At 38.0% G+C, this 22,771-nt stretch overlaps 1 protein-coding gene across 2 annotated transcripts in view; it reads left to right on the top strand.

The window, feature by feature from the left end:
• Positions 1-22,771, top strand: part of SPOCK1 (SPARC (osteonectin), cwcv and kazal like domains proteoglycan 1) — a 291,932-nt gene that overhangs the window by 158,553 nt on the left and 110,608 nt on the right. For both annotated transcript variants that reach the window (XM_065644273.1, XM_065644271.1), the window contains exon 4: positions 9,771-9,885. In XM_065644273.1, the coding sequence (XP_065500345.1) occupies positions 9,771-9,885 (115 nt within the window). The remainder of the gene's footprint in view (positions 1-9,770; positions 9,886-22,771) is intronic.

Raw genomic sequence — 22,771 nt, 5'->3', positions numbered from 1 at the left:
TTTCTATTGCTTGCCTAGCTCTCTACAATGCTATGCTAGAAAAGAATTGTAATTATGCATACTGAAATACTGATTCATAAAAACAGTAGTCTGATCCTCATTTTTTACTATTTGGTGATGGAATCAATAATAACAGTGATGCACTTTTGCTTCTGTGTTACCTCTAAAACTTAAGCATTAAAAGATACGTTATTCATGTTTTCAAATGAGATTGAATGACAAAAAAATATCTAATCAAGAATGATCAAATTTGATTGGGAAGAGATTTTTCTCTATGAAAAATACAGAAGAGTTCTATATCCACTTATATTTGTTTCAGTTTTGTTTATTCCTACTCATAGTTCACAGTGTTGCACTTCATTATAGTTCTCAGTCAAAGCTGGAAAAGGGTTCAGTTTCTCACAAGCTAGCTGTCCAAATTAAATCATGGTAAATTTTTTCCCATTATATTATTGCTTCAATTAAAGTATAAATTACAACAGCCTCAGAAGTATTACAGAAAGGTTTCATGACATATGATGCAACTTCTCTCCACACGAATCAAAGTATGTGTTTGTATTCATCTGAAATGGGCAAGGAGTATCTATAATTATGCAGGAATAATTTAAAATACTATTTTCTGAACAAGGTATAACTTGTTCTGTTTTCATTGGCCTTGGAGTAAAATAATTTATATTAAATGAAATCCCACTGAATAAATGATAATTCACTCCAGTGTAACAGAAAGCCAAAATAGTCTAGGTGAGTTCACTGGAAAAATTATATTCATTATTCCAAAATTACCAGAGGATTGTCAAGTCCAAGCATTCAGAAATCTCCAATTTATCTTAAATATACTTTTTTTTTTTTAAATAATGATACAGAGTTATTTTGTATGGCTTTGATTTTTAAAAATCTTTGTAGTTTATGTTTTCAGTATTTCCCCAGCAGCAATGAGAACAAAACCTTACTGGCTTTTGGAGAGAAAAACAAAGTTCTGTTCTGGTACTAGGATCTGGAGATTTAAGGGAATCAGCCAGTATCACAGGGCCCAAGTTCAATCACAGATGTGGAAAATGCACGCTCAGCTTCTTGCAAAAATAATGACTTACAATCATTTCCCAAGATGTTATCAGTGAGCCAGTTCTACCAGTGTGGAGATCCGAGTGCTTTCTCTCTCTTTTCCTCATGCTCATTTGCTAGAAAATTGAGCTTGAGAGTCAGAGGGGGTGAATTTCATTCCAGAAGGGATCTGGCTGGGCTTGGAGGTGCCAGCAGGGCGGGGGGCTGGAATCAGTAATGATTCTCTTGCAGAAAAAGCCACCCCTGCCTGGGCAGAGCACGGCAAAGCTGGTGGGGTGGAGATCGGCCGGAGTGAGCAGCAGGATGCCTGGGGTTAGAGATGCTTCACCGCGTGGTCTTGGGGAGCCTTGGAAAAGGGGTAAGAGAGCTGAGGGTGACCGAAGGAAAGTCACGTTTTCAGCCCTGCTCCTGCGCTGAGTGTCTGTTAAGACGTACTGCAGAACTGTGTCCTCCCTGCAAGGCAGAAGCAGCAGAGGTTTCTTTATTTTCTTATGTTCTACCAACTAAAGATTACAGCAATCTTTTGAAGTTCTCTGCTTCCATCCCAGTAGGCTTGAAGCTGGATCACCCCAGGGGTTTGGGGGACTCTCAAGGCAGAAACCATAGAGCTGCTGTCATTAAACACATGCCAAAGCCCCATGAGTCCCGGAGAATGGGGTTATTTTTGTACACTCACTGCTTCCTGGAATTAATAATTGAATGGAACATCTGACCAATGTCCTTCTGCCTGTGGGGTTTTTAGGTCTGGTTTGCCTTCAACTTTCCGGGATATGCGGAAACACACCCTCAGGTATGACGCAGACAAGGACAAACTATCACATAGTGGAAGTGCTTGAAATTTAGAGAAGCATTATGACATTGATGCCAGATCATACATTATTGAACCGGTGCCAGTGTTCCGTACTTGCACGTTGGTTGAACCTTTCCCTTGCAGGCAGGAGAGTTGTTTGTGAAAAGTGCATCTGGTGCTAGCTGAAAAACAAAGTGAGTATTTGACAGCTTCTTTTTTTTCCAGTGGAGGTTTGTTTTTTGTCAGATTCAAAAGAAAGTGTTAAAAAGATAAATATATTAGCTAAACATGCTTAAGTATATGAAATATTTAAAATCTGCCCCAGTGTAGGGAAGTATTTGAGATACATTTGCAGTATATTGAGGTATAAATCATAATGGTTCATTGTCAGAAATCAAACTGGGAGCTTCTCTTTTATGACTCTTTAGCAAATCTGCTCTGGACTTGTACATGTCTCTTTACTAGTTGCTAGCAAATACCTGTACTGATGGTTGTGACTGATGATTACATCCACCAATGGAAACACATTTCCTAGCTGACAGTCCTATCTTTTTTTTCTTCACTTATTTTGACTGCATCAGATTTCTGTCCATTTGTCAAGGAAATTCATTTAAATACTTGGGTTCTAATCCTTTGCTTCAGAAAGGAAATCTGTAGAGTCCTTTGAAGCATCTTTTGGATGGCCCACAGCAATGTCAAAAGCAATTACATGTCAGTTATAAGAAATGATTTTTGAAAGTGCCCGTAAAAATTAAACTGGATGTTTCTGTGCACTATACCAGTGTCTTCAGCCACTCAAATGTTGGGGTACTCCAAAGGAAAAATATAAAAAAATACTCTGAAGTGATGGAATAAATGCTGACAGTTTGAGATGTTACTGTTTAACTGCCTTAAGAAATTCCATTTACTGAAAATAATTCACATACATGTTTGAAACATTCAGGGCTGCGGTAATTAATTTTCAGCTGAATTGATTTCTGCATGCAAATTGTTCTGAGTAATTATGCAGAGAGGGAGCATGCGAGAGAGAATGCAAGACTTAAATATCTGAGCTTGTTAATCGAAGACATGCTCTCCCCTAGACTTGGGGGACAATAACACCAATATTCTCCCTAATGGACCAGAGTGATTTATGCCAAGATTTGCAGAATCAGAATAAATACTATTGGTAATTATTTGCAATTGATATGGGCGGGGGGGCAGGGGGGAGATGCGGGGAGGTGTAATCTGTCATTAAATAACATTTTTTTTAAACCAGAATTATTAACAATACCAGCTCTGAGAAGAAATGGTACAATTAGCTCTAATAAACAACATAGCTGCTCAATGTGGCCACTTAACAACCTGTAAAATAAGAAAATCTGGGGAAAAGGTATAGGCAGAACCCTCTGAATGGCTACAAAATCCTGGAAGTCCATCACAGGTTTATTGGGTCTCTTGTTCATACAAGGGCGATGGGGTGATCCCCTTGCACTTGGATTAAACTCCACTGACAGTCTAATCTCGGCACATGGATTGCTTGGAGTTTACCTCTGTAGCACTGAAAACTATTGTGTTTTCACAGAGAAGTAGAGCAATGTTCACCTGAGTGCTCTTTAGCTCAATACATATGGCCATGTTCACCTTAAGGAAAAAAGCATAAATTCATCGTCTGCTTTAAAGCTGAGTCTAAGCTCTAATTGTTGGGGGGAAGTCTATGGTTTATTGCAAACAACTGAAACATTAAAACCAAAATTGGTTTTAGCCATCATGTGTTGAAAACATGCCTGTTTGCTAGCGAATATCAAGGGCAAAGTTTGTAGAGACTTTTATTAATACACGTTTAAACTAGCTGCATGGCCTACACTTTGCTATATGACAGTTTTCATGGAAGTATATAGTAAAATTTCTCTTAAGTGACTTCTTGGCTGCTTTGATTGCACTTTCTCTTTGGCTGTCACAGTGCTGTAAGTGGAGATAAGATGCTGATTTGAAACATCGTCTCTAAAATCTGAAGTTTGACATTAGCTGCAATTTGAGCCAGGTGAGGAGTCAGCCTGCCACCCAGAGCAGCTTGTGTCGGCGGATTTCTCATCCCCCCACCCTACTGCCGACTTACACGGCCCGGAGCTCTGCTTTCCTTCTGGTGCTGGCTTTGAAGTCTTGCTGGAGTCAAGTAATACACAATAATATTGAAATGCACATCTATAATGTAACGCATCATTTAATTGAGAGGCTTTGTTCTATTATCAATCTCTTTTGTCTTAAAATGTGCACAAGGATCTCTGCATCGAAGACAGCAGGTCGCATTTTCAGGTTCATCATACCTTTCTCAACAGATGTTCTTCTTTTCTCATATAGTCAGAACAGTTCCAAGGGGATTGCATAAAAGCAACTACTCTTGACATTTCATTATGCAGAAGTATTTTTGTCATTGAGTGATCATAGTACTTATTGTCAGGCAATTTCAAAAACAAAAAACCCAATATTTACATAATGCCATTCCCTTTTGATTGTGTAGTTTGTTTCAGCTCCACTAAACAGCTATGAGCTTGAAATTACTCTCTTCCCCCCAATGAATGGTCATAAAAACAAAATCAAGCTCATAAATCTTGCTGTGAACTAGTTGTACAGTTTCTGCAGGATTACACATCCATTGCTGCAAGACATTGAAAGTGTTTATTTGTTACCGCTCTTTTAAAGTCAAATGTGTGAAAAATAAATTTACTGTGTTGTGATTAACACAATGACCCACAGCTGCAGCATATCGAATTACAGTCTTAGAGAGCAACTTCTCCCTCTACTGCCATTGTCTGAACTAAGGAGTTTCCTCCAAGTCATAAGTCTTCTTTTACAGTGGTTATATATAAAAACATGACATGTAATAGAATAGTATCTCAAATACTGCTGCTAGGTCTTTGTCCAACAGTGATTTTTTATACTGCAAATACACAGCCTCTGGTGAGTGATACAGGGAGGGGAGAGAAAAGTGTGCACAGTTCATAAAGGAAGGTTCTCTGGGGTTTGGGATGGAGTTGGTGTTTCTAATCCTCTTGTTATTGGCAAGAGATGTCAATGTACCATTAGGAGGTTTTTAACGATCTGCTGCAGTCCCTGGTGTTTATTGTTTACCAATTATTCTGGTATCTCTGTGAGGTAACCACAGAAGATTTATAGTTTTAATAGGGAACTTAGGTTGCTATGCATAACAAAAGCTTGACTAAAAAAAGGAATGCAAGTATTTTGTCTCTTAATGACAGGAATTCTGATTCTGCACCTGTGTTTTGTATAAAAGGGCCTGGCATAGGTTTTGGGTCACTGCATACAGATGAAATCCTTTCCCCTTTGCAGAGCACTCAGCTGACCTGTAGAGTACAATTTTCCTACAGAAATGTTGTGGCCAGTGAAGCAGAAACCTTAGACCATCTGACAACTTCTTCAGTTGTGCTCTGCCAGAGCAGAGGAGACCTCAGAGCTCAGGGTACCAGGATAGTTGGCCAGCAAACAAATGTCAGCTGCAGAAATGTCTAGGTGTAAGTGAGGCAGAGTAAGACATTTGAGCCAAGATAAAAAGCCAGAAATTTTAAATTTTCCCAAGATAAAAAACTTCAGAAGATGTTTGTAGTGCAAGATGTGCAGTACTATATTTCCCTGTATTTCAGCCAGCTGTCTCCTGGGATGGATGCTTCCCTTGGAGACCAACTGTGCAGAGATTTGAACAACATGGGAAAAGTTCAGGACAGAAAACTATGGAGCCTGGACTCACAAAAAGATAGACAGGGAGGCTGAAGTGGGTTTTCAGCAAAGGCTTTATGTTCATGTGAAACACTTCATTCCAATCCTGGCTGGACAGATATCCCTTCCAAAAATTTTGGACCAATCCTCCGCCACTGTCAGGTAAGATTAACAAACCATATCCACCTCACCTTCAGTCTCAATCTAAAGAAAAAGTGGAAAAAAGTTCACATGTTACAGCCAGGCTTAAGGCAATTTTGCTATTACTATGCAGACAAACCTGAGTAACTACGTGCAGACTCTCTAATATAGTAAAGGAATGGCTGTAGTTTTCCTTTCAAGCTGATAAAACAACATTTTTATAATAAAAAACTTCATTTTTTTTCTCGCTCCTCTTCCCACTTTATTTATTTGTAATTTTGGGTCTTCGTTTTCAAAGATTTCATACTCATTCCTTTAGGACAAAAAGAACTGTGATGACAAATATGGTTGTTATGTTTCATCTTACTCCCAAGGGTCTTTTCTTCTGCAGATGATGAGCATCTGCTCCTAGTCATGTAGAAATATGATTAACAAAGCATGATCTTTGATTAGCATATTTCAGAAATTGTTTCTTATTATGAGCTCTCCTTAGGGCTTGTGTTGCTTAGCAGTAGAACAGCCTTCCAGACTTATTTAACATGTCAAGGAACTTTGCAGACTTATAAATCCCTGTTTTGACCTTTTATGTCCATATGGATCGTGCTTTCTGCGTAAGTGGAAAAAAAAATCAAGAAATAATAATCCAGATCATGGGTTTTATTGGTGTCTTCTGGCAAAGCTCACAGTTTTGCTTGTATTTAATAAACTTCCTTTTGCTGCTTTGAACTGTATGTAAGGGTTGTTTGTAATGAATAAAAAATGATGCTGCTGTAGTGTGTTCCATTTAAGGATTTTTGTGAGCTTTTCCACCATGAATGAAATAATTCCTCCAACACACAGGTGGGAAAAAGCTTTATTTATTATTATTGCCAGCATTATTATTTTTTCAGATTTTAGAAGCAAGACACTGAGGTAGAGAGAAGTTGAGGCCTGATTTAAAAGGAGAAAGTGGCTGGGATTTCCAGCTACGTATTTTCCAATTCCTGTGCTTCAAAGTGATGACCATTCAACAGTATTTTTCTTTTTCAACAGACAATTTTTTAATTGCAAAAGATTTCAGAGTTGTGTTTCTTTTATCAGTAATGCATTGTGTGATGCTCTTTCAGAATGTACACGCTTCATATGTGTATGCATTTTTATTGCCTTAGAAGACCTAAGAAGTTCCTGAAGTGGATATAATTCCTCAGTAAGAGTAAATTTTACTATGAAAAAATGCTAAGTATTGAACCTGTGCATGATGTCACATAGACTATGTGGGCCTGAATCTTGTTTCTCTTATTCATGCCAAACCAGTATTGACTTTCAAGGCTAAACCCACATCCCCACTTCCAGAGGCTCTGGCTGATAGAAAACTCTGAGCACTAGGCCAGAGAGTGCTCTCCAGCAGCCCGGCGATGTTGGCAGCTATTAGCCCTGGGCTCCCAGCCAATTTGCACAATATTTTCTGTTGATGCAGCATTTTGCATCAAGGATGTGTCACCAGCAAAAGCAGACAACGTGCACGTGCTCCAGTAAAAGAGCAAGGCCAGCTGCAAGCCAGCAAAAGTTCTGGTCATTAAATTTTTCTGTCTGGATGTGACCTTTGAATTACATCAGCCCACTGAATTTATAATCTGGTGACCCTTCATGCTCCAAGTGGCGCTTATGTCTTAAAGGCTTTGCAGAAGGAGGGTGCTCACTCTGCTTAGCAGTTTAAGAATATCTAGGTGAGACAGAAGGAAATCGTGCTTTGCCATTTCAGTCCCTCTCAAATTCCTGTCTAGATCTTCAACTCGGTTTCCAGTGAGAGAATTAGTAAAAGGATTAAGAATGTATATCTCACGCGTGATGTTCTGGGAATGTGAAGAGCAGGGGCTGGGCTAATTCTTTTGTGCCTGTTAGTCTGACTTAAAAAAGACACCCAAAGGCAAAACACCCCTGAAGATCGTTCTCAGCCTTTGGTTTTTGCAGTGGGACAGCCCCTCAAACACCACCAGGGTATTTTGCTAATGGCAACCTTGTTGTTTACGGTGCAGGAAACAGATCGTCTGTTCTCCTTCCTTGCTCACTTCACCTTTTCTATCAATTTTAATGGCTCTAAAAGAAAAAGCTTTTAACGCTTGTGTTTTGTTTTTACAATTTCCCTGTGCCTTGCACCAAGAGCATTCCACTAAATACATACGCACTAGAGAAGCTCAGTTGCCCATCACAAATGTGTAAGGGGTGTTAATGTGGTTGGAGCTTGTAGCTGTGGCTGTTTAAACCAACACAGAACAGCTGCAGCAGTTCAGCACTGCAGGGAAACAAGAGAATCCTCTGGTTGTTGGAAGAAGTACCTTTGCTGTCATATAAAAAAAAAAATTGGTACATACAAACCTGAAACTTCCTCTACTTCAAATAGTATTCTTTAAAAGTTTCTCTGATCATTCAGTAGAAGTGGGAAACTCAGTTCTCACAATGTGAAATAAGAGCTTTCTACAATCCCAAAATGGAACTAAAAGTTGCCCATTTCCACAAGTGTCCCATTACGTGGAGAGGAATGGGAGAGGTAAAATGGGATTTGAGGACACATTGAAGAGGAACAGAAAGTCAAATCCATGGCAAAATAATGTGCAAAATAAAGCTTATCTAAAAATCACTTCTTAAAGGTGAAATTTCTCTGTATGGCTGTGACTTCCCTTCTTCTGCAGTATTCACATAACCATTTTTTTTAGTTTTTCTAATTCATCCTGGCAGATGTCTTATTGCTGATCTTTAGAAGCATCCTTTTGTAAGAGAATGAATTTAGATAGACAGCATTTCGAATGGGACTTGAATGCAGAAAAGTATTTGCAAGAGATTTTCCCAGGTGGGATCAGTGCTCTAATTGGAGTGGTATCCAGCATAGCACTGTATCGCTCCGCTTTTATTTCAAAGATTGCCAAATCATCACTCATTTAAGGAAGCGGGCTGCAGAAACTTGGCAGGAGCAGGCAGGTGTGCACACTGGCAGGACAACAAATACTGTCTTGTCTCTGTTGAGCTGCTGTAAGGACCAGGAGGCTGCTCCAGGGTCTGCTCCAGTGCAGACTGCATCAGCACCAGCATCTTCTTGCCTTTCTGAAGCAGCAGCTTGTTCCTCTTCTAAGTTCAGCCTCTCTTGCTCCCTTTGGGTGCTAAACAGGATGATCCCAAACTAAATCCTAGTTTTAGCACATCAAGCCTCTGATGCATGCATCTTCATTTATTTGAGGAGAGGGGAAAGGTGTGTGCAGTTCTAGTAAAGCCTAGTGTAATGTGCCGTGTGCTAATGTCTTCATTTCGTGGTAGGAGATGTTATTGTGTATAAAGAAAAACATGAAGGGGCTCCTCAGACTCTTGCTACTCCTTTCTGAGTGTGTTTGTTGCATCTGAGGAAAATGATTCATCACAAGTTAAATGGGGATCTTTGCAGGAGCCTCCTGCTAGAATATTGGCAGTGTATTGCTGTGCCGTGTCAGTCTCCAGCTGCCCTTTTCAGATGAGCAAGGCGTGTGTGTGTGCATGCGTGTTAATCCTTGTGTCCTGGCTACATTCCAATTTGGGTATCTTTTCTTCTGTCTGCAATCCTTTAAGTTCATTTGCATTGTCATTAGGGTACAGCATTATTTACTCCTTCAAGTCTACTGTTGTGCTGCCTGTTATACAGTATCTGTGAAATTAATTTTATTAGTGTTAGTTATTAGATAACTTCTAAAATACTAGTCATTTTGGGGTTTTTGTGAGTGTATTTTATTCCACCATAACTTTTCTATGAAATAAACAGCATGATAGAGATTATTATACCAGAACTTCATCCAAAAGTATCGTCTAAAATTTATGTGAATGCCAGGTTAGACTTAGATCACTGTTCAATAATCAGTCTTTAAGGTCTCCATCTATCTTTCTACTTAAACATCTCTATTTAACATGGAGTCTGAAAACAATGGCACATACCATAAAGTGGCAAAGTATTTATTCGCTCAGATGTGGGAGTGTTCATTCTAACCAGTTGTCATCTGTCTACCAAGAGATAACTTGATATGAATTTCTCACTTTCTTTTTAAATGTGTTTGGTTTTTTATAGCCCTTGATCCATCCAAAGATCCGTGTTTGAAGGTGAAGTGCAGCCCACATAAAGTGTGTGTCACTCATGACTATGAAACTGCTATTTGTGTAAGTCGCAAGCAGCTGGTACACAGGTAAGGAAACTTTATGTTGTTTGTCTTCATAGACATCCAATATGATAAGAATTAAAATGAGAAAACTCCAAAATGAACATAAAACCCCATAATTTTAAAACACTCCTTTAAAGTCTAATTTGCTTTTTTTTCCAAAACCAAACAGAAGTTTTATTATTTATAACTGAGGCTATTACAAAAATATGAAGTGTAACACAGTGCACCTTGTAGTATGGAATGCAGAATGTTCTTCCAGTTCTGGGAATGGTTTTCTTCTCCCAGAGAGCAGTAACTATGCATTTAAAATCTGAAACCTGTAATATGAAATGAAAACATTGTATCAGAGACATGTACAGTTCCAGTAACTTAATTAGAAGCAATTAAAAAGAGATTAATCAAGAATTTTTTTAACATGTATCAAAACTCTGCTTAAATTTGGTAAAGGACCAAAAAATGCTGGTGGACTCTTGTAGAACATCTCCCTGGGGAATCACATAATTACAGAAAGCTCCAGATGTGAATGTTGAATGGCTGAATTAAGAGCAAATGAAATAGCTAATATATTAAAAGCTTTGGCCGAGGTGTTCAAATTAGACCACAGAATTTCACTGAGAGGAGATTTGACTAAATAAAGAGAAACCTACTGAGTATGGGTTGAAATATGCTATGAACAATCAAGAATAAAGAAATTTACTTACAAATTTAGAGAAAGGAAACTGGCATTGCTCTATTTTGGAAGCAGAACAAGTAGAACCAGTAAGGAAAGTGGTCTTGAGTATCTCCAGAGTCTCTCTGAGTCAAGACCCAGAATAAAACTGAAGAAATAAGCCCCTCCACTTGCCAACAGAAATCAAATAAAACCTGTACTGCTGTAATGGTCAACTCTGAGTGGTTGATCTGTACTTTAGGAAAAATATGTTGTGTTGCTTTCTTTACATTTGAGCAATGAATCTGGAGGTTGGCTCCAGTTTCTTTCCCTATTTAGTATGGAAGCAAAAATTTGCCTGTATAAACTCAGGTCCCTAAATGTCATTGTCAGCTGAGACTCTATTTCCACAATTGTTTAAGTCAAACTAAATTCAGGATGATTTGATTCCCATGTACAAGTACTACATCTCATATTATCTCACTCCTACCTGGCTGAGGAAGCTCATCCAGTTAAAAAAAAAGATCTTTGATTTATAATATAAAGTTAATGATGTAATGTGCATGAGGCAGTATGGTTAATCTTTGGTTTTCAATATGGAATGAACCTTGGAAGGATGTCAGGAGTATGACAGTGTGCAGTGCTTACATTCTAATGACGTTTTGGCGTTATGTAGCTTACATTTTCTAGTTAGGATGGATCTGAATCATTTGCTTTATATAGTGGTCCTGATGATACATTGACATAGATATTGAGCAAAATGCTTTCTGAGCTATTTCTAGTATTTAATGTCCCCGAAGTGGTCAAAATGGGACAGTGTAGCGGTATACAGGAGGAGCTGAATATCCCTTTTTTCCAGAAACCAGGCTGTGTTTCATGTGATCTCTCTATGCTTCCTCCGCTGCCTGCAGCTATTTCAGCTAACCTTTGAGGAGCACTGTGACTATGGAGATGAATAGAAAAGTATTGAAAACTTACTTTGAAAATCCTCCAAACAATTTCCAGCAAGTTTTGTAATGCTGAAAGAACTACTGCTGATGTGTGATAGTGGCACATATGTCCCCAGAGTCTTTTTATTCTCAAAATATCTGGCTCCTCTTGCCTCAGAGTGTAGACATGTCAATGAGGAGAGTAACTAGGCCAAATTCTCTGCTGATTTGAATCAATGGAGTGACACCACTAATTTTTGTCTTTAGTCCCACAACATTCTGTTCTTTTTTTTGTGCCTGACCTGAATACTGCTGCACATCTGACTCCCATCATAGTTACGACTCTGTTAATCAGGAGCAAATGCATTACAGGAGGTGGAGTTACACCTATTTAAAACCAGTGAAAGCCTGAATTCGTTAGCGTGGGCGCATGTGTAGTAAGAACCATCAAATAACAGCACCATTGCGATTGCTTTGCACATCCACAGTGGTTTTGCGTGTGCTCAAAAGGATTTTCCATTTCATGCATCATTATCAACTTGCTGTAGTGGCTTTACAAAGCATGTGAGCTCAGCAAAAAGTAATCAGGAGAGCAACATCTTGCATTATTGCTGAGGCTTCCAGACAGAGCTACGCCGATTTGCATCACCTGATTAACTGGCTTGCTGAAGAGTTGCAGCACAAGGAAACCGTATTTTTCCAGACATAGCATAGCTAACTTTGAAATCGCCACTGACAATGCAATGCCATTGCTGTTTTATTTCCTTTGTGCTGGAATGCATGCTTTTTAAACTTCTGCAGGTTTAAAATTGAGTTCAATGAAAACTTGTTATTTTACATTTCCACAGACCCTGGCTGGGTGATGGCTAACTCATCCTGTAAAGCTTTTGGGCAGAGCGAGCCTCATTCAGAGTAAAACTCACATCTGGCACCGTGACTGTCACGTATATCACAAACAGTGCTGTGGCTTTGATCCTGCCCATGGTGGACCCTCGGGATGTGGGACCTCCTGGCCCACCTGGGAGGACACATGGGGTGGGGTGCATGGGAGAGCAGCTCATGATGCCGGTCGGTTGGTTTTGGGGTCCCCAGGAGTGCCAAAGGAGCCTGCTAGAAGTCCCATGGGCAGGCTGGCCCCTCCTGTGCAGCCTCCTCCTTCCCTCCCCTCCACAGTCACCTGGTGAGCAGCCCTGGCTCTTGAAGATAAGGGAGAAGATGTCTGAGAGGTATTTCAGACAGATAATAGCATTTTGTCAGCACATCCTCCAAGGCGTTTACAGTACAAATTGGACAGGGCATTAAGAGAAAAGGCAAGGCTGAGCAGTGATTGAAGAGTGTGTAAAGGATAAATTTGAAGGTTCCTTCTTATATGCTTAATAGTCCTTGGACTAATGATAGAGCCTTATGAAATCTTTTGTGTGGATTAAAACCCCTTTGAAATTGGACATGATCTACGAGGAAGAGTATTTATTAGTTCAGTTTTGCATGAAATGTAGTAATTACCATCTCTCAAAGATTTCTCATCTATTTGCAGCCCCGTTTAAACTTCATGCCATTTGTCTCTGCTGGTGTTGCTTGTGCAACTGATGGGAAGGACAGATGTCACTCTTGGGCTTTTTTGAAAAGAACAGAATGAGGAAAGAGGATTGATGTAAAAATAATGGGCGTATTAACATGTCCAGGGTTTACAGCTTTGTTCCGTCCATTTAACTGGCGATCACCAATTAGTTCATCGCTGCAGTGTGTGTCACTCACAAAGGTAATCAAGCAATGTCTCTGCTTCTCTGCTGTGACTCAGAAATCCAGCTATTTATTCAGTATTTCTTCAGTACTTTTGAGGCTACCACTGCTGACAAAAGAGGCCACTACTGAGTTCCTCATGATTTTTTTTTTTTTTAAGATCTGGACGAGTTCCCAGATAAAACATCTGTTCTTCTAAACTACTCATCAAAGGCTTGGTCTGATGGATGTGGCAGTGTTGGCAACTACACGTATCCACAATGAGCAGACAAATCTCCCTCTCTTTCCTTACAAATCCTGGGGCCGATACACCATTTCTGGTTAGGAAGGACCCTGTTGAAAACAAGTCCAGTAAAGCATCCCCATATGTGAGACTGAGCATACCACAAAATAAAATATAGAAATACGTGCTATTTGTGTGCTTCAAATTGTATCCAAAAGGGAATTCGCAAATGAAGAAAATTAATATACTAATAACATCAGTTTGTTCCGTGATTAGCCTTGCTGTGTTCATGGCTTTTTTCTTTTCTCTTGTTCATTTTCATGCTGTTTCTGAAAATAATCATTGTTCATTTGTGTATTAAGTACAACTTAAGGGAAAAAGCATACCCCAAAGGGAACTTTACAAAATAACATTGTTCAGCTTCCTGTTGGCCTATTTATCAGTGTTAATTATATCTATTTTACTTGTACATATTTTCTTGAAAGGGCTACCACAAGCAGCAAGATGTGAGAACTCAGACAGTAATAGGGCAAGTTTATTAATTTTTTTTGTCTTTTACATGGAGACTACCCAAGTAGTTTTTCTAGTAAGCTTTTATTACTTCTGAATGTTTCCAAAGCTAAGTGTCACTATTTCTAACTTCTCTGCAAATTCCTACTTTTCTTTTAATTTGTGGTAAAAATCAAGAGGGAAGGGATGCGACTCCCTAACAGGGTGAATTCTCCCCCATTTCATTGGAGTCTTGATGCTTTTTCGTAAGCTGGCTGATGCCAGAGAGGCAAAACCGTGCAGAAAAATTGGAAAACCTGCTGTAAAAATACTAGTCTTTCAATTAATTATTTAATCTCAGCTGAGGAAAAATGCAGTTATTTTCAGTGGAGCTGCAGAAGAGCACAGTTTGTTCATCTGTCTTGGGTAGGCAGAATATCAAAAAAATGTGTCATAGGACATTAAAGCCATACTAGAGTGATAGGGCTCCATAACTTTAATGATGAGATGTGGGACTCCACTCAATAATTTAGGATAATACAGCTCTATAATAGACTAATTAAGAAGATTAAATTGTTAATGTATGTGCTGGATGCAGAAAATATAAATATCAAAATTATTTTTCATATACACAGGGTTTTTTTGGAATTTCTGGGATGAAATCATGGTTATGAGTGAATTTTTACTTTTAGAATTTTTTTTGTGGGCATCAAATGAATTCTTTTGTTGATTACCATTTTCAGAATTAAGGGAAGAAAAGTGCCCAGTTCAGAGCAAAAGTAAAATCTTTTGACCATTGTTTCAGAAAAAAATAAAGCTATTTCAAATTTGTCGGATTAAAAAAAAAATTCATGCAAAACATTTTATCCACCTCTAAAGCTGAACATTGATTTCTCTAATCTACTGGCATAGATTTTTGCTTCAGAAGAAAGAGCATTGAAATATTTGATCAAACACATACTCACAAAACCCAACAGATTGCATTAGGATTTTTTCAAACAAATATATTATACGGGGGAAATTGCCAAAGTTTAGGCTTATTATTCCCAAAGGTACCTCTAACAGAATCTTGGAGAATTATTTTAATCCTCTGTGAATGAAAGTTCTAGACATGAACAGGATGGAGTAAACGGCATTATTTTTGTAATTTGTAAACTACAGTACATTACTCTGTAAAGACTATTCTAATATCTAATCACTCATGGTACATTGCACAATTTAACTGTAGCTCATGCTGTTTGTGCAGAAAAAGAAATGAGAATCCAGGAAAATCAAAGAGAGAGGGGCCTTTGAGGTCACAGCCAAGTACATCACATAATGTGATGTCTCAGTGATCTGTGCAGGTCCTTAGGGAAAACTTGAAAGCTTTTAAAAGTATTTCATCTCTGGACTGCCTGCAACAAAGGCAAGTCTCTGCTACAGTGCAAAAACTTTGTATTTTACAGCAGACAATAGACATGTGGAAATCAGGTATGTTTGTTTTTCTTATATGGGCTGAGTTGCCTTTTAATAAGACAGAGAGTACATGACATGATGTGCCATCAATCTACAAGTGCTCAGGTGGACCACTGAATATTAAGAGAGAACAGCATAAGAGTCTGGCACTATCTTTTATTCTCCATTACAGTTATTTTTAAAATTTTGATTATGAAAATTATGATCTAAGCATGAACTCCCAAAGGTCAATAGCTTTTCCTCCAAGACAGTCTCCATCTTTACCAGCCTGGGATTCAATCCAAGGATGCTTAAATATTGGAACAGCACTCACTGGTTTTAAAAGCAAATATTACCCTACTGAATAGGCTAAATCTGTAAACTGTAGATCTCATTCTCCAAGTGGTCCATTTCTCAGTTTCAGCTCTGCCTAACGTAAATTGCTTTTAGCTAAAAAGACCATAGGGAGAGTCTGTGGAGGCACTAGCTTTCATCAGTCAAGATGATATGAAATTGTTCTGAATCACAGAATCATATTGGTTGGAAGATCTTCGAGTCCAACCATTAACCTAACACTGAGAGTGATCTACTTGCTGCCAGGAGTTTCTGCACAAAAATCCTCCAGTTTATTATTTTCTAGAGGAAGCTGGCTATGATATCTCCCGTCAACAGACAAGACTTCATGTGCCTTTTAGGCTGGTTTCTGTCTTTCCCAGGCTCTGGATACACTGTTGGCTTCAGTTTATTTCAAAACTCAGAGGTAAAAGCCCCCTGAACATTAGCCAATGTATAGAAGAAAAGGGCCACTTTCCTTAAGTACTGCAGTCGTTTTTAAAGCTGAATTTAAATACATTTCCTTACACAAAGCAAAGTGTCCAAGTTTTGCACCACGCATTTTCCATGCATTTTCAAGCTTTAAAAGGAAAATGTAGACATGCTAAAGTATGCTCAGGCAGAGCACAGATTTCTCCCGTGGAGATTGTTCAACAGCTGGCAAGGGGATTGTCACCAGTAGTGTACATGTGAAACTTTCTGCATCCTGAGGCCAATTAGCCACTCTGCACTTCTCTCCCCAGAACCAGTAACTCATTGCTAGTCATGCTTCATCAGACTTAGAGCTCATTAGAGTAGTGCAAGGTGACTGTCTCCTATTGGACATGAGTAATTTTTGAAATATATGATAGTTTACAGCTCTTTTATAATGGATTTTAGAGTGCGTAACCCTCATCTCTGTCTGCTTTGGCATAGCGATAGATGAACTTGTTCTTGCAATCAGCAGGGGATTTACTGTATTTTATTTACAGTCACCAAGCACCTGGCTGCTGGGGTGAAAGTCTTACTGCTAAGGTCATTGTCTTGTATTCTGCAGCTCCTGTCTTACTGTGCTCTACTTTACCGTGAGGATGCTGCAAGCACAAAAGGAAATACAATGGGTATTGAGACATTCTCTGGCTGCATAACTCCTTTTATAACAGACCAGTATCAGATCACTCACTGAAAACCACCTCAATACCTCTGGATACCTTTGCTATCATCAGAAATTTTTATATTGAATAGAATAAGAAAATAACCTATTATATTCTGCACTTCATTTAACATTTACAACTAGTTTAGCTTGTGCCTTTAAAGACAATATTGTTAGTTGGGCTGAATATCAGTTTGTAATATTCCTGCTCTGAATATTTCTAGTTGGACATTTTTAGCAGTATATTATAATGGACTAGAAGTGACTTCTTGGATCATTAAATCCAAAACCTCTGCAACAGTATCGTGTAAACTTTTTATTACCTACCAAGTTCTTTCTTTCTTAAAGATAATAAGATTCATTGCCCTGTCTCCTCAGTTTGGAAGAATCCTTAGCATCTCAAGCTTTCTGGTTAGAAGCCTGCTAATATCTAGCCTAAATTTATTCAAATCCACTTAAAATTTCTGGAGTTTTCCTAAATGGTTCCTCAGTATCTATTTGGAAATAATAACCTTCTATGGTTTTGCTAGACTTAGCAAATGCTCTTGCTCTTTTCTTATATTCTGTCTCTCTTAAATACAAAACAAAACAAAACAAAACAAAACAGCATTCCTCCTGACTGTTTCAGTTTTCCTTTGTAGCAGAGCTTATTGGGCTTGGCTGCTGAGATCAGTCAAGAAATTAAACCCAAAATTATCACTTTGTCTTCTTGCTATTTAAACTCTTTACAGATCTTTAGGTATTATATTCCTTCTGAGTCATTGCATATTAAGATTTTAATCTTTATTTCTTGAATTAATCCCCTCTTTTAAGTGCCTGTTCTATCCATGCCTGCTTTAAACCTGTGGTTGTCCTTCCGTGAGCCCCAGTAAAATATTTGTGATTTAGACATCCATATTGCAGGTGGGCTTCCAACTGAGCTTTCCAGAGTACAGTTCTGGCTTTAATGTTCTGTGTACCTCTGAATTGGTATACAGTCCAGAATTATGTAGATATATGTGCAATTTGCTTTTTCAAAGATTTGTACATAGCATTCTACATTTGTTTTGTCCACACTAGAAATATGCAGTAGCCAAAATTAACTTTTCTCTGAACAAAATATTTTTATTAACATAACAACAAAAGGAGGAGGAGGAGGGAGCTTGAAATAAATACAAGCCATAACTAGCTGAGCATTACAAATAAACTATATATCAAATTCAGTGATTAGAGCTCTGAGGTCTGACTAATACGAAACTTAAACGTATAATGGTGAAAAATGCTTGTCTGTAAGCTAATGTGTGAATATGTTTGTGCAGCAGATTCATAGGGAACACAAGCCAGCCGGAAAACTTAAATACAGGAAAGATAAAATAAGGGCAGCACAATGTTTGTTGTTCAACACGTTTACCATCTCAGTGGGTTCTTTTGTTGACTGCAGAATTGGTCATAAATAAACCTCCTGATATAGCTCTTATCAGCTTGTCAAGAGCTACCATCCAAAGCTAAGTGAGCATCCAAAAGCTCCTGTTTCCCTTGAGATATCTGGAAGAAGGCTGAGTTAAAAGTTCAGTCACTTCCTCCGTGGCATTTGTTTATTCCTGATTCAGATCATGAGTTGTTTACAGCATAAGGGATGGTGGCTTTTTTGATGTTTGGAAAGCTCCTCTTGCTCGTTCTAAAGTGAGCAAGAAATGAAAACAGTAATTGGTATAAATGTCATCTGCTTGGCAAATGTCAGGAGATTTTCCAACAAATGAATAAAGTTTGATGGGATTCACTGCCTGTGTATTAAGGAGATGTTAGGCTTTGCAAATGGAGTAGCTTGGTAATTCTTTGGTTTTCAATGCTTTTTCACAACCTTAACACATCATCAGGATTACTATTATTAAAATGCAAACAGGTAGATGTATTAAGATATGCGACCCACAGGCTCTTCATAGACCTGTCAGCTATACCACATTTGACTGTTGACCTTGTAGGGTGATGCACGTGTTTTTGCCTTGAGCTGTTGGCTGACTTTCTTGATGACTACATTAATCTTCACAGGACCTGGAATCTGCAATCTTTCTGGGTTTACCACAGCCCAGTAGGTTAAGGATCTGTTTCCCGATTCATGCTCTTTGTATTTTCTATATGCTAAAAATCTTAACCATAGAATTGCTGGAAACAAATCTGTAATAATATTTTATATATCTGTGTTTTTGCTGTTTATCCTTATCTGAAATCTGTTGAGTAATCCAGTCAATCAGAAATTATTACTTAATGTTTACAAGTGACCTCCAATGCTCTGAAAATTATTCTGTATTTATACAGTAATCTGTTTACTGGAGATTCTAAATCTATTGCTAGTTTTTGCTGTAGAAGCCTCAGGACATGAATGTGTTCAGTAGAAAAGTCTTTTAGTACTAATAAAAGGCATGCTTTTGTAAGATTTGGACTGATGTTTACAGTGAAGGAATTTTATTAAAGCTTTTCTTCAATTTCAAACATCCCGTTATATTGCAAAAAGTCTTAAAACTGCAGCATTTTAAAATCTGCCTTTTGATAAATGGCATTATATATTCCAATTGCAGTGAGTATTCCGAACAATGTATTTTGAATGGAATTTGTAAATTAGGCCTTAAAAAAATATTATATTTCATTTGATGCTGGTCAGTTTATTCCTTTTCACAATCATCTTCAATATGATGCAGACTCAACACATATAATTTTTAAACCTACCAAGGACTGATCTTTATTGTTCATAAAACAGTTCTGTATTTTACCATTACACTTCAGAGATTTTTCAGTTATTGCTTCTAAAGCCTTTTGATAGCAGTGAAAGGCATTGATACCAATAGGCTAAACTCCTAATGAGTTGGGCCGGACTCTTTTACACCTCTTGCCATGAACAGTTCATAGCTTTCTACCCTGTGTGTGGCTCTGCTGGGTGGGAGACTTTAGCTCCTCTAAAGGTGGAAGTGGTTTTCTGCAGTTCTGCTGAATTTCATACCTTGTTCAACATCTTTCGTCATTTCAGGCACAAAACCACACTAGGAAAAATGATGAAGCCATATCCAAGACCACACTGAGGAATTCATCAGGAAGTATTATATCCTGGCTTTCAGTTTTGAGTTAAAGGTTGCAGAAAACTTCTACTGTGAAGACCTTTTCCACATAAGTTTACCAGCTCCAAACTAGATTAGAAACAAAGGCATAAATGACAGCTAATATAAGGAGCTGGAAAAGGTAGTCTGGTGTTTTATCCCTTTCACAGCCATACAGGTCCATCTAAAGGCATTCTTTTTAATGAAAGTGTGTCTGAAAACAATAAAAAGGAGCTTCTTGCATCATTCATTTTCTTATTTGGTGCAAATTATGTTATCAAACTTAACTTTTAATCTGTTACTTCCTGCTTCTTTAATATTTCAATTTCTATCATTCTTTTTTCATTAATACACTTATGATTGCCTTAGTGCTCTGCCAGAACTCATCAAGAGCTCAACCTACGGATTTTCAATTTAGTAATTTGATATCAGATTAATTCAACCAGTGAACCACAAATGACATTATTTATGGACATGAGCCGCCAAAGTACAGTCTCTTTAAAGCTCTATACATAGGGAGTACTAATGATGATTAGAAATCAACGCAAAATATTTTGCTGCTTTAAATATGTCTGCTCAGGTATCACTGTTCCACTTACAAAATACCTATAGAAAGGTAATGCTACGCTACTAACTTTTTAGGCAAAAAGAGTAATACTTCAGCACACTTGTCAAAGATATATTGCTTGTATCTCTAGATAAAAACCAGTCTCATATTATAATTTCATTCCCTTTAGCATCTTCTGTATCTTAAAAAAAGGGGGAGGGAAAAAACCTTGATATTGCTGTCTAATAGTTCACACTTCTTATTGTTCAGCCTGTTTTTTAAGGAGTCAAGGAAGGAAACACCACACCAATGTGCATTGTAATTGATGCATATCACCAATGCAGAACTCTTCTGTGATCTCTCTCATAACTCAGATGTGATCTGATATTTGAACTTCAAAAGCTAAAAAAAAGGAAAGAAGGAGGTTCTCTTCTGTAGTCTGAGCTCTTCACTTTGTTCTTTCTCCCTTGAATCTGATGTGGAAGTCAGTGCTAAATTCTCAGCGCCAGTAGTCAAAAAATCCGGTTTTCTCTCATGACAAGCACCTTCAGGACTTCTTAAAACTGAAAAGAGTTATTATTTCAGACCCCTGCAGCTCTCAAGATTTGGCCTGGTAGATTTGGTGGTCTGGAGGCTGTGAACAGGCAGTCCATGAGATGATGCTGAACTCCACTAGCCTCAACAGGAAAATATTGATTCGTTAAAGACTATCTCATGCTTATATGCCTGTATGTTTAGAGGATCCATATTCACCTTTCTCATCTGTAAAGTCAGTGGTATGTCTTTTATCAAGGGCTGTATTTTCATTCTAAGCCAGTTAACTGGCTACAGTGTAGCACTTCCTGAAGTAAATAAATAAATAGCAAATATATTGTTAGAGATGCTGTTACATTAATGAAGTGTAATTACTTGGAAACATTTCTACAGATCTGTGCTATTAAATATTTGTGGAATATCAGGGGCAGGAAGATTAACAAGTTTCCAAATTAGTTAAGTAAGAAATTTCACGCCTTCATTTTGCTATCAGTTATTTGACTTGTGTTCTCTAACAACGAAATCCTAAAAGATTCATTACAAGTACATACAGAATGCTCAGTGAATGCAATTTTTTAAAAAATCAAAATTTCTAGCAGATCCCACAGAGTGACTTCCTGCTCTAATTAGTATATTGAAACAAGAAAAACAAGAAAACTTGTATTGCAGCCAGTGTGAATGTGCCACGTCTATGAAATCAAATATTGCAATTAGGTACAGTACTTAAAACCAGGGTATTTCTAATGTTCTTGGATTAACTCTTAACTTTGTAGAATTATCTGTATAGTCTTTGCAGTCTCAGTTTGCACAACTGAGCTCCCTGCTGAGTTGGGGGTTTTTTTGTTTTGGTTTGGGTTTTTTTTTCACATTGGCAGATTTCGAGAAAGTAGAGAGAGAAATGAGTTTAAAATGAAAACAATCTTTCAGCTTTAAGTATTGAGTAGATGTGTTCTGGACTTCCATGACAAAATGGTATTCCTGTCAATTCAACAAACCTTTCCTAGGAATATAAAGAATAGTTCTTGACGAGAAAGTCTCTCACCTCGGAAATGCAAGTATGTTGATGAAGGGACCTTGAATGTAAAAAAGAGAGGATCAAGTCTTGTAAGACTCAGGTAGAATAGTCTTCTGGATGTTCTGATTCGTGGTTATTGGTGCTTTTTTAAGGCTTTCTGTGAAATTTGGTAGGTTTTATTCCTTTATCTCAGAGATTTGGTCTCATTGGCCTAGGTCACTGGGCTGTCAAATTGGTATCTGTCCACGTCTGACCCAATGAATATTTCATTAATCTGCAAAACTCAGTAGCATGATGGTTTTAGCAGTCAACTGGGACCCAAACTCTGCTGAGTCAGTACTGCTATTGTTAACAGAAGGGTAAAGAAAATCCTCTCCCATGTCTTTCCAGTGTACTACCTTGGAGAAGTCTGTGAAATCGGACTGATGTCATCACCACTTCCTATCTTGATGGTATGATAAATTTATTTTAAGGTGGTGAAGAGAGTCTGTAGCATATAGTTATCCCCAAATAACTTGAGTATTCAATTATCATTTGTACTCAGAGGAAATAAGAACTTACTTTATTACATTATTATTTCAAGAGACAGAGTATGGCTTTTCTCCTGGACAGTGTCCAGAGACATTTTCTTTCGTCTTTTCGTTATTTGGAAGTGATTAGCATTGCTGTTTTCATATTTTATTTCTACAATGGTAGAGATGAAACATATTGGTTTATGATTACTGAAAGATGAAATCCTTTGCCTGAGTCTTCCCTGGTTTCTGACAAATGCCATCTATTAAAAAAAATTCCCAGTCTCCTTTCTTTTCCATTTTCT

The sequence above is a fragment of the Caloenas nicobarica genome, chromosome 13 (genome assembly GCF_036013445.1).
Source record: "Caloenas nicobarica isolate bCalNic1 chromosome 13, bCalNic1.hap1, whole genome shotgun sequence".
In the NCBI taxonomy this organism is placed as follows: domain Eukaryota; kingdom Metazoa; phylum Chordata; class Aves; order Columbiformes; family Columbidae; genus Caloenas; species Caloenas nicobarica.
This window is presented reverse-complemented; position numbering and strand designations above follow the sequence as displayed.